General features: G+C 35.8%; 1 protein-coding gene across 8 annotated transcripts in view; it reads left to right on the top strand.

Annotated features, from left to right (window-relative positions):
- Positions 1–13,775, top strand: part of Erbin (erbb2 interacting protein) — a 100,873-nt gene that overhangs the window by 18,740 nt on the left and 68,358 nt on the right. For all 8 annotated transcript variants that reach the window (XM_029468543.1, XM_029468541.1, XM_029468540.1 and 5 more), the window contains 3 exons: positions 6,885–6,932; positions 9,908–10,105; positions 11,822–11,939. In XM_029468543.1, the coding sequence (XP_029324403.1) occupies positions 9,917–10,105; positions 11,822–11,939 (307 nt within the window). In that variant the 5' untranslated portion in view covers positions 6,885–6,932; positions 9,908–9,916. The remainder of the gene's footprint in view (positions 1–6,884; positions 6,933–9,907; positions 10,106–11,821; positions 11,940–13,775) is intronic.

Genomic DNA, 13,775 nt, shown 5'->3' with positions numbered 1-13,775 from the left:
CAGAGAGGTTGTAACAGCTTGCAATCCCACCAGCAATGGAGGAGTGTCCCTCTTTCTCCACATCCTTGCCAGCATCTGCTGTCACCTGAATTTTTGATCCTAGCCATTCTGACTGGTGTGAGGTGGAATCTCAGGGTTGTTTTGATTTGCATTTCCCAAGGCAACTCTTATAAGGACAACATTTAATTGGGGCTCGCTAAGTTTCAGAGGTTCAGTCCAGTATCATCAAGGTGGGAGCATGGCAGCATCCAGGCAGGCATGGTGCAGGAGGAGCTGAGAGTTCTGTATCTTCATCTGAGGGCTTCTGGGAGAAGACTGGCTCTTATATGATTAGGAGTGGGGTCTCATTGCCAACCCCCATAGTAATCCACTTCCTCCAACAAGGTCACAGCTACTCTGACAAGGCCACACCTCCTAATAGTGCCACTCCCTGGGCTAAGTATATTCAAACCACCACAACCAGAGAAGAGTTTTAAAACCAGGAAAGACAGTTTACAAGTTACACATATTTAAACTAATACCTTAATGAAATGCTGAGACATGCCACTTTTATTTTTAAAGTCATGTGAATGGAAGAACAGTTAATTTGTAAATTATAGTATATCAAAAATGATATTGAAGAAACTCAACTGTCTATTTGAATGAGAAATCAGTGACTTCCTCACTTGTCTTTATTTGTATGAAATTTGATTAGAGTATAAATCCTGTTTTCCTAATTACTACTTGTAGAGTCTTACTGGGAGAATGAAGAATTTAAGCTACTAAGAAAAATGTCGTGCCCATCTATGAAGCTTTAAACTTTAAAATACAGTGTATAGATGACCTGTGTACTCTAGATGTGTTTCTGTTGTAGGTAGTTTGTATGTGGACAACTTAAAGCTGATACTAGTATTTAAGCAGTATGACAGAGGGAGCAATGCGCTTGTCTACTTGATCTGCTTGAGCTTTCATAGCTTTAGAATAGCATAGCACATGAAGGTATGTCTGTATGTAAGCATGGTATAAACAAAGGCCTTTCATAATCATAGTTTTAGATTTAATTCTTTTTTTTTTAAAGATTTATTTTATTAATATATGTAAGTACACTGTAGCTGTCTTCAGACATTCCAGAAGAGGAAGTCAGATCTTGTTGCGGATGGTTGTGAGCCACCATGTGGTTGCTGGGATTTGAACTCTGAACCTTCGGAAGAGCAGTCGGGTGCTCTTACCCACTGAGCCATCTCACCAGCCCCTAGATTTAATTCTTTATTTCCCCCTATTTTAATAATCTGTATGAACTGATTTAACAGGCGGCACATGTATTCTAGGTAAGCAGTTTACTCCTGAGCTATACTCTTAATCTCTATTTTAAAAATTTTCATCCAAGTCTACAATTTTCTTCAAAAACAATCCATACTGAGCTTAGGAAGATAAACAATACTGAATTGGTAAAATTGTTACTACTTGACTTGAATAATAAGAGATTTCTTATTTGCTACATAACTATTTAACCTCTTTTTAAAAGAGTTCCACCCAAAATGCAAATCATTCATAAATCAAATCAAATATACCCACTTCAAAATTTTGTTACTAAACACAGTTTTACATAAACATTTACTTTTAAAGTAGCATAATATTTTTTGTTTGTATATACACATGGGGTGCTATCAGAGAGGGGAAAGAAAATATGTAAGATTTAAAAAAATTTAGAAGAATGTAAAACTATAATTTATTGGGATGGATCAATATTAAAATTACTATGATTCAATAAAGGGCAACATAAAACAGTTGTTTTTATGTTTGTGAACACACGGGTGGTATAAGTGTGTGTCCAGGAGTGTACTCTTCCATGCACAGAGAAGGCAGAGGTTGGCTTAGATAGCTTCCTCTATTGTTCTCCACCTTATTTTTAAAAAGTCACTATTACTCTCTGCCTGTTCCTTTAGAGCACAGTCTTTCCCTGAACCTAGGGCGCATGTTTTCTAGACTAAAATGGAAGCCAAAAAGCCACAGTAATTGTCATGTTTTTGTTTTTCACCCCAGAGCTGGAGTAACAGGTTATCAGGGAATACCCTGCTTGATAAGTAGGTGATAGAATCTAAGCTCTGGTTCTCCTGCTTACACAGCAAGCACTCTTTTACTGCTGTGCCTACTCCCTAACTCCTTTACTGATTTTTTCTGCATGTTTGTGTGGAATGTGTGTATGTACACACATGAAGAATGTGTGTGTGGGTGCACATAGGTACATACGATGTACAGTTCCAAGGTTGACATCTTTAGTTTTAGCTTGATCATTTCCCACCTTAGTCATTGAGCTTTATAGTAAAGCTTGTCTATGTATCCAGCTTTCTCCAGGCTGTCTGTACTTTATGGGCACTGAAGTTGAAAATAGGCTACTATACCCATTTGGTGTTTACCTAGGTCTTGGTACAAAATTTATGATGTTGACTCCCTTAGTGTGGATAGAAGGATAGAGACAGTGATTTACAAAGTAACTGAGAATATTTATATTCGATTTTTTTATGTGTTCGAATTTTTTATAAATTTTGAGTTCAGAATCTTTGGTATAAAACTGTCAACATGACAGAATTGAAAACTAGAAAAATGAGATTATATGAAGGATATAATTGGTCTTGTGGGCACTCAAGGCCTAAATTGTTAGTTTCAGAAATGAATTAGAACAAATAATTAGAAAGTTATTAGGAATTTATTTTTCATTAATGAGAGCTTTTTGATTCTGAGCTTCTCATCCCACGAATCCTGTCTTCTAGTCTTGCGTATTTTGAAGAGAGATGATTGATTAACTTCTTGGCGTGCAGCAGTGCTCCTGTTAAGTGGATATATGGGAAGCACCCCTTCAGATGGGAGGACAGTGCTGAGAGCAGGTCTGCTTGTCATACATACCTACCAGCCAAGCCATATTCTGCCTTAGGGTTTGCATAGAGGCATGCTATGGGTTAGAGAAGTCACTGTGAAGGAGGAAGCTATTCTAAAGAGGCATGGTATGTTTTTGTGAACATAGCATAATGTCTCCAGGGTTTATCCCTGCTGTAGCATATACCAGTACGTTATAAATTTTTAAAAAATAGCTAAGTGATACTCCATTGTATGGATGGGGCATTCGATTTATCTTTTGGTTATTCATAAGTCTTTGGGCTGCTTGAACACTTTTTGCTCTCTGTATAATGCTGTTACACTACTGTTGTTTTGTTTTGTTTTTTGAGACTATTTGTTTAGTGTGGTTATATAGTAACTGTGTTTTTGGTTTTTTGAGACAGGGTTTCTCTGTAGCCCTTGGCTGTCTTAGAACTCAATATTTTACTGGGAATAAAGGTGTGTGCAACCATGCCCAGCAGTAACTGTGTTTAATTTTTTAAATCTGTTTCCCAAACTGGCTGTACCATTTTATACTTCTATGAGTAATGTACAAGAATTCTAGTTTCTCCACATCTTCTGTAACATTAATTTCTGTCTTGATAATTCCTCTCCTGGCATAGTGTTGAGTTGCTGGGGGTTTTGATTTGTATTTTTCCTAATGACTAAAGATGCTAGCATTTTTATGTGCTCTGTTTTTTTTGTTTACTTTTAGAGAAAAAAACCTGTTCAAATTCTCTGTCTTTTTGCTTCTTTGTCTGTCTCTGTCTGTCTGTCTTTGAGACTACTGGTCAATATCCTTATATAGCCAAAGATTAATTTGAATTTATAATATACCACAAGGATGTACTACCATGCTTAGTTTATGTTGTGTTGAGGATTAAACCCAGGGCCTCATGCTAGACAAATACTTTATTAATAGAGATGTATCTCTGCTCATCTTGTGATTTCAATTTGTTGAATTTTAAGAGTTCTTTATAATATAGACACAAATTCATTATCATATAGATGATTTAAAGGTATATCTCCAGTTCTGTGGGGGTGTCTTTGCAACTTTCTTGTAATAATAGTATTCTTTTAAATTATCAAGAGTGTCTCTAGTGTTTGTTTTATTCTTGGAGGTGATATTTGATGGTTAAATTAGTTTCTTAACTGCCAAGACAGTTCTGTCTATCATATTGTAAACATTTTTTCAAGAATGAATGTTCATTTTTGTTTATGTTATTTGATACTTAGGGAGAAAGTTCATTTTCCTTTTTTATCTGGTTTTGAGATCTATAGGTAATACTTCTTCATTCATCTTGGCGCTCCTTAGTTACTTTATTGTTGTTGTCCTGTGATGTAGGATTTAAAACAAAACACAAGGAATGACAAATACAAGGTCTTCTGTGTTGCTTAGGTGGCTTTTAACATCTGAACTCAGATGATACTTTCAGTTGTTCCTCTTGAAAGTTGGGATATGTACTACACCAGGCTGTAATTTAGGATTTTCTGATTTTTTTTTTTTTTAAATACGAAGTCTCCTTGAATAATCCTGATTGGCCTTGAACTTGTCATCGTCAGACTCTGTTGAAGCATTCTTGAGTCTGCATGTTAAAGTAGTAGTTTATGCTAACTTTGATAGATATTCGTATCAGAGTTATATTGATACTTGATATTGAATTTATAATAATGAACTAGAAAATGAGATTTAATGTTACAACATTTTTATAAAAAGCTATGCATATTTTCCAACTACTATTTGAATCTAGCAATTTAATTTTTTCCTCTATATTGATAAATGCCCATTCTCATTTCTTCTGGTGTGTTTTGTGTTTGTTGAGTCTTCTGAGAAATTGTCTATCTTTTGAGCTTGCAAGGGATCCTAAGCTGGCTCAACTCAAATTTTTCCTGCTTTGGCCTCCCTGGGATTACAAGTCCATAAGGTACATGCTACCACTTCTTGCGCACACACCCCCTTAAAAGTATTTGTGTGTGTGTGTGTGTGTGTGTGTGTGTGTGTGTGTGTGTGTATGTGTGTGTATGTGTATGTATGTTGGCAGTGCTAGAGTAAGTATTCTACTCCTTAGTTACATTCCTGGCCCTTCTCTCTGTCCTTCTCTATTTTTGTGAGCATAGTGTGTGTCCTTGTGTGGGTGAGTGGAGGATGGTGAAGTGTTTATGAGACCAGTGGAAGATGTTGTGTTTTCTGCTCTTTCTATCATTCTCTGCCTTATTTGATCCCATGAGACAGGCCTTCAACTGAGCTTGGACACAGGTGGTGGCCAGCAAGCCTCAGTTTCCACCTCCCCCAGCACTAAGGTCAAGGTGTGTGTGGCCACCTGGCTTTTAACATGGATGCTGGAGTCTCAGTTCTGTCCTCATGCTTTTGCAGCAAGTGCTTTACCTGCTGAACAAATCTCTCAGAATCTCCACGTCCAGTCTTAATGTTTACAGTCTCCTGTCTTAACCAGAGCCATTCATTGCTTTTATTCTTTCCTCCTTTCATTCCCCTTCCCCTCCCTTCTTTCTTTCCAACAGCACTGGCAATTGAGTGTAGGGCTTTACACGTTCTCGTCAAGTGCTCTGAGCTATGTTCTTCGATCTTTAAAAAATATATCTATATATATTTTTAACTTTAGACTGTGCTGTTAACTTACACCCTGACACCATACTTGTTTTGTAGCCCAGACAGCTCTTGAGCCTGAGTTCTTCTGCCTCTATCTCCTTAACATCTAAGCCTGTTCTCAGTACTTTCTCTCCTAATTGTTTTAGTCCCTTTATTAAATGGAAGTATTTGGTAGAGAGTTAGATATATGCAAGTTTGAGTTTAGTAAATGACTCACTTCAGTGTAGTTGGCATGGCTTGTGGACTGCAGTCTATTCTCTGAGCTCACCTTTGAATTTTTAGCTTCAGTTATAGTAATTGGTACTATGAGAATTGAGGCTTGCCTGAGACTGGACTTATAGTCACAAGCAGTCTTCCTTTCTTTTTTTCTTTTCTTTTTTTTTTTTGCCCTCGATGACTTCTTAGCTATGGGAGGCCTTCTAGACAGAAAGCAAGGAGGTGGTAGTGAGGAATACTTACTGCCCATAGCAGCAGCTCTGCTCCTGTCTCCCACTGAGAAGAGCAGTGGGTCAAAGCTCTTCATTCATCTTCTAGGAGGAGCTTCAGAGCAGCCTTTGTGTTCTTCTCAAACTCGTGTCACTTACATCCCACGGGAGACTTTGATAATATAGCATTCCTATTATTGGGATTTGCTCTATCCCTATATTCTTCTTGCTCTCCCAGCTGATTTCTCAAAACACCTATCTTTAAACATGTCCTGCCTTCAGTCAATTTGGGGGACAAGTTGGAACCCAAACTAAGAATGCATCTGCTTATCATACTTAATACTGTATCTGTTTAGTTTGGAAAAATTTCAATTACATTTGACTGGTACCTAAAAACATACAATTGTACATGTTCATGGAATAACAATTTTTTGATATGGATATACTGTAAAATCTTTAGTCAGGTTAAACATATCTGTCTCCAAACATTTATAATTTCATTATGTATAGTAAAAACTTTAAAAATTCTTTGTTCTGGCTGACTTTGGCAGTCACTGGGCTAGGTTTAGATGTGTAAAAGAGGATTAAGGTCTATGTTGAGAGGGCTGGACAGAGCATCAACAAGCGAAGGGGACTAGCATGCCCCGTGTAATGACAGATCTGGGATGTGTGTATTGCCAAGGGAAATGGCATGGGGGATGGATGACAGAGATGGCTCAGTGGCAGAGTTCTTAGTGTTGTGCTACAGGATGTGAGTTCAGTTCCCAGTGCCCACATTGGGTGGCTCACAATGGGCTGTAATCCAGCTCCTGGGATCTGACATCCTCTGGACCTCTACAGGCATGTATACACACATAAATTAAAATAATAATGATAAATAAATTTAAAAAACACAACAGGAAGAATAAATGAAGACAGTAAACACGTGTGTTGTAAATTAGGAGTTAGGAGAGATGTTAGGAAGATATATTTATTGTTTTTTTCTCTTTGTTTCATAGAATGTTGGCTCAATTAAGAAACATCAGGGAGATAAATTCAACTCAGTGGTAAGTAGATTTAATATATTTTTTTGTTTGTTTGATTTGTTTGTTTTGTTTTATTTCACTTATCCAGCCATTTGCTTGCCTGAAACTCACTATGGAGACCAGGCTGACATCAAAGAGAGTGGCCTGGTTCTACCCCCTAAGTGCTGGGATGAAAGGCTGTCCCACCATGCTTTGCTAGATTTAATTTTTGTTAGAAAGCTGTCAGTTTATTGTGTTCCTTTCCTGGGTTGGCTATTTTTCTTCCATTATGATTAAACAATTCTTAACTCTAATGTCACCTCTGGCTTATATAGTAGCTTTTCTTAAAATTCTACTTAGCAGTCCACAATTTGAGTGTTTTGTATTATTATGTTTGGAAAGACCTTGCTTTGGGTAATTTTACTTTTTAACTTTGTCTTTGTAGTATGTGTGTTCCCTCCTCTCAAGGGTTAAGGTTCTTTTAATTCTTTTAAATCAATTAGCAGCTTTCATTCCATACTGTTTTATCTGCAGAGCTATGTAGCATTCAGGTCTATTTTTGTATTGACTCTGTGCCCGCTTAGTTTAATTTGAGGACTAAGAATCTGGAATGATGGATCAGGCTTGTAGTCGTAACTTCCGAGGCTGAGGCAGGAGGCTCACTTGCCTTCAGGAGCCCAGCCGAGGCTGCACGAGACCTTGTCTCAAACAAACAAACAGAGGAAGTAAAGAAAAATCGGAATTTAGTCTGACATTTGAATTACTCTTTTTGTAGCCTTCGTCCACAAAAGTTTCGAGTGTGCATGCTATGTGGCTTCCTAGAAAAAAGCACATATTTAATACTCCTTTCCTCTATTAATTGTCCTGTTATAATTTTGTATCCATTTGCTCTGTGAAGACAAATTATTAGAAACTTTCAATTTTTCAATATCATATCCAAAATACAGTGTCTTTCAGATTACATACGTTAGGTAATAACATCCCATACCATTCATTCATTATATTTCTAAATCTAGAATGGTTTCTAGGAAATGCATTCTTTAAAAAGCCATATCATCCAGGTTCTTATACACTGTCACTGAACACTTATTTGTTCAGACATGTTCGTTAATGTATGGTATGTGAGAATCGTAGTTTGAATCACTGAAGTAATTCTATGCAATTGAACTTTTTATAATGATGGGAATATTATGTAATGTTTGAGCCACTTTGGTATCCCTAGTAGGGAATAAGGAAATGACATTTTAAATTTTATTTGATTTAACCTTAATATTAATCATGTATATCTACTGGCTACCATACCGGACATCAGGTAGCAGGCTTTTAAATGGCTATCAATTTAAATGAGAGATTTTTATATCTATTTTGGGGATTTTAAAATGTATCTTATTAGTATACAACGATAAGCTTACTCCCTTTTTATCAGTTACATTCCTTATTGAATGAATTGTTTATTCCTGGTGGTAAAATGTGCATTTTTATAAACATTAAGTTTTTATAAACACAAAGTTTCCCTCTAAAAATCTTTATCTAGAAATAAGCATACAAAAAAAAGAGAATAGATTTCTTACTGTGTGTGTGTGATGGGATTCTAACCCAGGACAAGCCATACATGGTCATGTTGTCATTGCCTCAGATGAAAACATCGGGTGTTTCACTTACTAGATTTTTAAAAATCTTTAAATAGTGTATAAATAGACCCATTGATACTAGGTTTTGAGGATCTAGTTAAAATGTATATTATATGCTTTTTCAAAAATCTGTTTTATGAGTCTGTGTAGTTCTAAAAAGCAACTCCTAAGTACCACGTTAAAGATCTTTATTTTTCACTGTTGTTTGTGGTTAAGAATCTCTGCTTCTCTATGGAGGCAGTAGGACATTCTCTAAAAACGTGTAATGAAGATAAAGAAAATATTTATAAACATTATCCAAAGAATTAGAGCATAGTGCCTGATGATTGAGTAAAGTCAGTGTAGAAACAGTTGTACCTGCGGAGCACTTAACCTGTCCAGGCTCACAGGTTGAAGTATGGTTAAATGGGAAGCAGAGCCTTTAGTGCCACATTGTATCCTGAGGTAAGGAAAAAACAATGTTGATTATATACACTTTACTTAAACATTGGCATTTTGTTCATAAATGATTATTTTTTTAAGTAATTAGAGTATTTAAAGTATTTGCCTTGCTGAGTTTTTGTTACTTTCTTATATTTTATGCCTGAGGTCTTACTGATTTTAACTCTGGCTTAATGCTGTTTAAAAGTATTGTTTCTGTCCCTAAGGCAAGAATTGTATTCATGGACAAAGAATTACTGACCAATTGGTGATCATTCTCATTTTCTTAAGTAATTTCTCTGCTAGTTTACTCTTAGCCTAGTTAGAATTTATACACAAGTTCTTAATAAAACTGGCCTTGTGAATTTTTATTAATTCAAAGTTGGCTTTCTCTCCCTGTTAACTGAGAGACTGTATTTTGAGTGAGTTTACGCATATATAATCTTAAACAACTTAGAACCTATAAGCTAGTATTGGATTAAAACAAAACTATACTCGGAGTAGATGGGACTTTTCATGTAGGAGAATCCTAAGAAAGTTAAGTGTGGTTGATCTCTGAGGAACGGTTGAGAAGACCTGAAAATGTCTGCACAGTCATTTCCTATTCCGAAACGCAGAGTTGGGTTCTTGGCTAAGAGACAGAACTCTTAGCTGGAAATTAGAGGAAAATCTTTTACTGTTTTTAACACTAAGCTTCACAAAGCATGGTTTTATAAAAACGTAGGAGTGTTTTGTTTTGTGTTGTGTTCTTGGATTGTTTTGTAAAGTACCAGAGAGCCTGAGTTTAATTTGAAGTCCAGTAGACTGACAACTGTTGATATTAATAGGCTCCGTTGGGTGTATGTGGTGGTGGGAGGTATTGTTTGTCTGTGGCATGTGGAATTGTGCTGTATGGACGGTCATTTGTTGGAAAAGTTGTTTGTTATATTACATGCATTCTGATTTATTTTTATTTTCATGCTGCAGCATTTAAAAATGACTACAAAACGAAGTTTGTTTGTGCGGTTGGTACCATGTCGCTGTCTACGAGGGGAAGAGGAGACAGTCACTACTCTAGATTATTCTCATTGCAGCTTGGAACAAGTTCCCAAAGAGATTTTCACCTTTGAGAAAACTTTAGAGGAGCTCTATTTAGATGCTAATCAGATTGAAGAGCTTCCAAAGGTATGTTCATACTATCAAGAATTAGGTAATGCCTATGCATAGCAGTTTATAGTCTTATATTGTTGTATATATGTGTTCCCGTTTATAGGTTTAGTCTTACTGTAAGCACAATTCAAAATGATGTAGATTTTAAAACTTTGTTCAAGTTGTTTAAGTACTTGTGTGGATAACTGAATTTTATTTTTACTTATAACAATTAAAACAGATAATCAGTATATATGACTTCTGGAGCCATTAGATTTAACTAGACTAAGAAAAGTGAACTCTTACTATAATTTCTATAAGCACTTTATATGCATTGTTAACATTGTTACTTCCATTACCACAGCATGGTTTTATGGCTCTATAACTTCTTAGAGGTGGGATTCTGCTTTTTTCCATTTGTATGGAATAGATTTGGAGACAGTGAGTGCATCTCTGAAGTCTAGTAACAACTGGTAGGGGACAGATTGCTGCTGTGAAGTTCCTTCTCAGATTGCCACTGTGTTTATTATTGTTATTTTAGTAAGCTCTTTTTTCTCTTATCTGTGTTTGTTTTCCTGTGTATGAAAAGGTTGCAGTAGCTTTAAATTGTTTATTAAAGTCTGTATCCCTCTGAATGGCAGACAGGGTCTTACCTTGTAGACTAGACTGTCCTCAACTCTCAGAGATCTGCCTGCCCTTGCTTTCCAAGGCTGTGATTGAAGGTGTACACCACCTTGCCCTTTGAAGCTATAAATGGAGACTTGAAATTGATGGCTTAAAAAGCAAGTTAGACTTTGGCATGGTGGTACCTAAATGAGAAAGATTTCTAGTTCAAGGCCAGTCTTACCTACACAGTAGGTTCTGTCATGGCCTGGATCATATGTATAATGAAACCTTGGTTTCAAAACCAGCTGACCATGGTCACCAACAAGCAATTTAATATGCATTATCAGAATTCTGAAAAATAAACTGTAATTTGGACTATGAGACTTAGAAAACAAAATTATAGAATACTTAGAATTTCTGATGAAAAAGAAATAGTGTAAATGGGCAGTGTTGGATAAACTAAAAAATTGTTTATCTGAAATTCACATTTAATTGGGTGTCTTGTAATTAATCCAGCAACCCTAACTGAAATGTAACAGATAATATATCTTGTTGCATATAGACTTTATTTAATGAAATAGTTGTTTTCAATATTTATGTTTGTAAACATTCTGAATGACAGTATTCAAAAGCATTTGAAAGCCACTGCTGTCCTAGGTAATGAAGTTTTACAAAACTTTATTGAGACAGGATCTCACTTTGTGACCTAGACAAACTTCAAACTTCATTGCAATCCTCCTGCCTCAGCTTCCCAGATCTGGGGATTATAGGCTGAGCCACTATGCCTGGTTTATTCTTAATAATGTGGCGAAGTCAGTAAGGTCTCAGTCTGGAGGCCTGTAAAAGAGAGATGCTGACTGTAACAGTGCAAATAACCTAACATGAACCTAACTGAGACCTGACAATTATACATTTTTCAAGGGATGCTCTTCAATATGGCTTTCTTTTGGGAATAAGCTTGATTGAAAGACAAGATCCCGAGCTTACAATATGTAACAGCCACTTACCCTTTGACAGCTTCAACTGAGAACATAGTTGTATATATTTAATATGGACAGTATTTATTGGATTAAAAAGTAGTCAGTCCATGGAATACCCAAAGAAATTCGAAAGATAATCAGAACCCCTTTTCTCTTTTTTCCCTAGCAACTTTTTAATTGTCAGTCTCTACATAAACTAAGTTTGCCAGACAATGATTTAACAACATTACCAGCCTCCATTGCAAATCTTATTAATCTCAGGGAACTGGATGTCAGCAAAAATGGTAAGTCCTCGAAATTCTTGTCCTTGGAGATACATTTCATTGGTAGGATTTTGTTTTCCAAATGTTTAATAGTCAGATTGCAATATATTAGTGTCATAGAATCTTATCTACATAAATATAAAAACTTTCCCATTTCAAAAGTTTTATAATACAATAAAATTGAGCATCATATCCTCAGCTTAGAATTTATTTATAAATATAAAGTTTATGATACCTCAAAACACCTGGGGAAAAAAAGTAGATTTTTAAATATATTATTACAGTCCACATTGGGCATTGGGCCTCTCAGATTTATCTCTCCCAACTGAAAGTTTGTACCTGGATCAACATCTTAATTGTCCTGCTTCCCTCACCCTGCCTTGCTTCTGCTAACTACTATTTTACATTCTGTTTCTGAGTTTGCCTTTTAATATTCAGTGTTGGGGATCATGGGATGTTTATTCTCTTGTTCCTGATTTATTTTACTTAACATGATGTCCTTTAGGTTCTTCCATCCTATTATAAAGGACTAGGTCTCCGTTTTTAAAATGAAGAGTATTTCACTGTACATGTATACTGTGTATCCTTTATTGACTCATTTATTCATGGAGGTTTAGGTTAACCCCACACCTTAGCCTTTGTAAACAGCACTGCCCTGAGTACAGGAGTGCAGACCTTTCTTTTCTTTCCCTTGGAAGCCCCATGGCTTGCAAACATTTCTCCCACTCCCACTTCACTCCATCCATTGCTTGTTTGGTTGTGCACAGCTTTCTAGTTTTAAATAACTGGTTTATTTTTGTATTTGTTGTCTATCTTTTTGGTATATATTTTTAGAAAATCATTGTCTGGGCTTCCTCTCCTTCTTAATAAGTAGGTTCCCAGCTATCCGGTCTCGTCCTTTGAATCCTTTGGTCTCTCCAGGAACATCTGCTTTCTCCAGTCCCATTGAATAGACCCTCCTCTCCGTGGCATTTGTTTTTTATACCAGCACCAGATTCTTTCATTGGTCGAGCAAACTTTATCTGCCTCAGTACAGGGGAACGCCAGGGCCAAGAAGTGGGAGTGGGTGGGGGACTTTTGGAATAGCATTAGAAATGTAAGTGAAATAAATACCTAATTAAAAAAAAAACAAAAAACCAGATTTTTTCATTAGTAGAGCTTTCAAGTAGATTTTGAAGTCAAATGATATGAGGTCCATAACTTTGTTCTTTTTAGTTAAGATTGCTGTTGCTTCATAGTCTTTTTGTGATTTTCTGTTAGGATTATTTTCTTCTATTTTTGTGTCGTTAGAAATGACATTAAATATGTCATTAGAATTTTGTTAGTACATTGGATCAACAGGATACTAGATGGCTAGGACATTTTAACAGTTCTGCTTCTTATCTGGAAATACAGGGTGTCGTTCTTTCTATTTATTTATAGTTCTAGTTTGTTTCATCAGAGCTGTGTTGTTTTCAGTGTACTTAGGATTTTTTGTTAATTATCTCAAATGGGATTGCTTTAAAAGAAAAAAATTGAATATTTTTAGCATAAATACATGTAACTGAGTTCTATATGTTCCATTTTAATATGGATACTTTTCTTTTTGTTGCCTGATTATCCTAGTTAGGACTTAGTACAGCTATTATAAGTAGCTTAATGATCATATATTTACTTACAACTTCCTCTGAAAAATAAATCACAGCTAATTTTGTTGTAATGAGCATTATAGAATGTGGTCTTTTTTAAATAATTTTTTATTTTTTGAAATTATAATTATAATTTTTTCCTTCTAGCCCCACCCCTATATCTCTTCCCTCTCAAGTTCATGGCCTCTTTTTCTTTTTTTCTTTTTTTTTTTTTTTTTGGGGGTTTTTT

This window comes from Mus caroli, chromosome 13, assembly GCF_900094665.2.
Source record: "Mus caroli chromosome 13, CAROLI_EIJ_v1.1, whole genome shotgun sequence".
In the NCBI taxonomy this organism is placed as follows: domain Eukaryota; kingdom Metazoa; phylum Chordata; class Mammalia; order Rodentia; family Muridae; genus Mus; species Mus caroli.
This window is presented reverse-complemented; position numbering and strand designations above follow the sequence as displayed.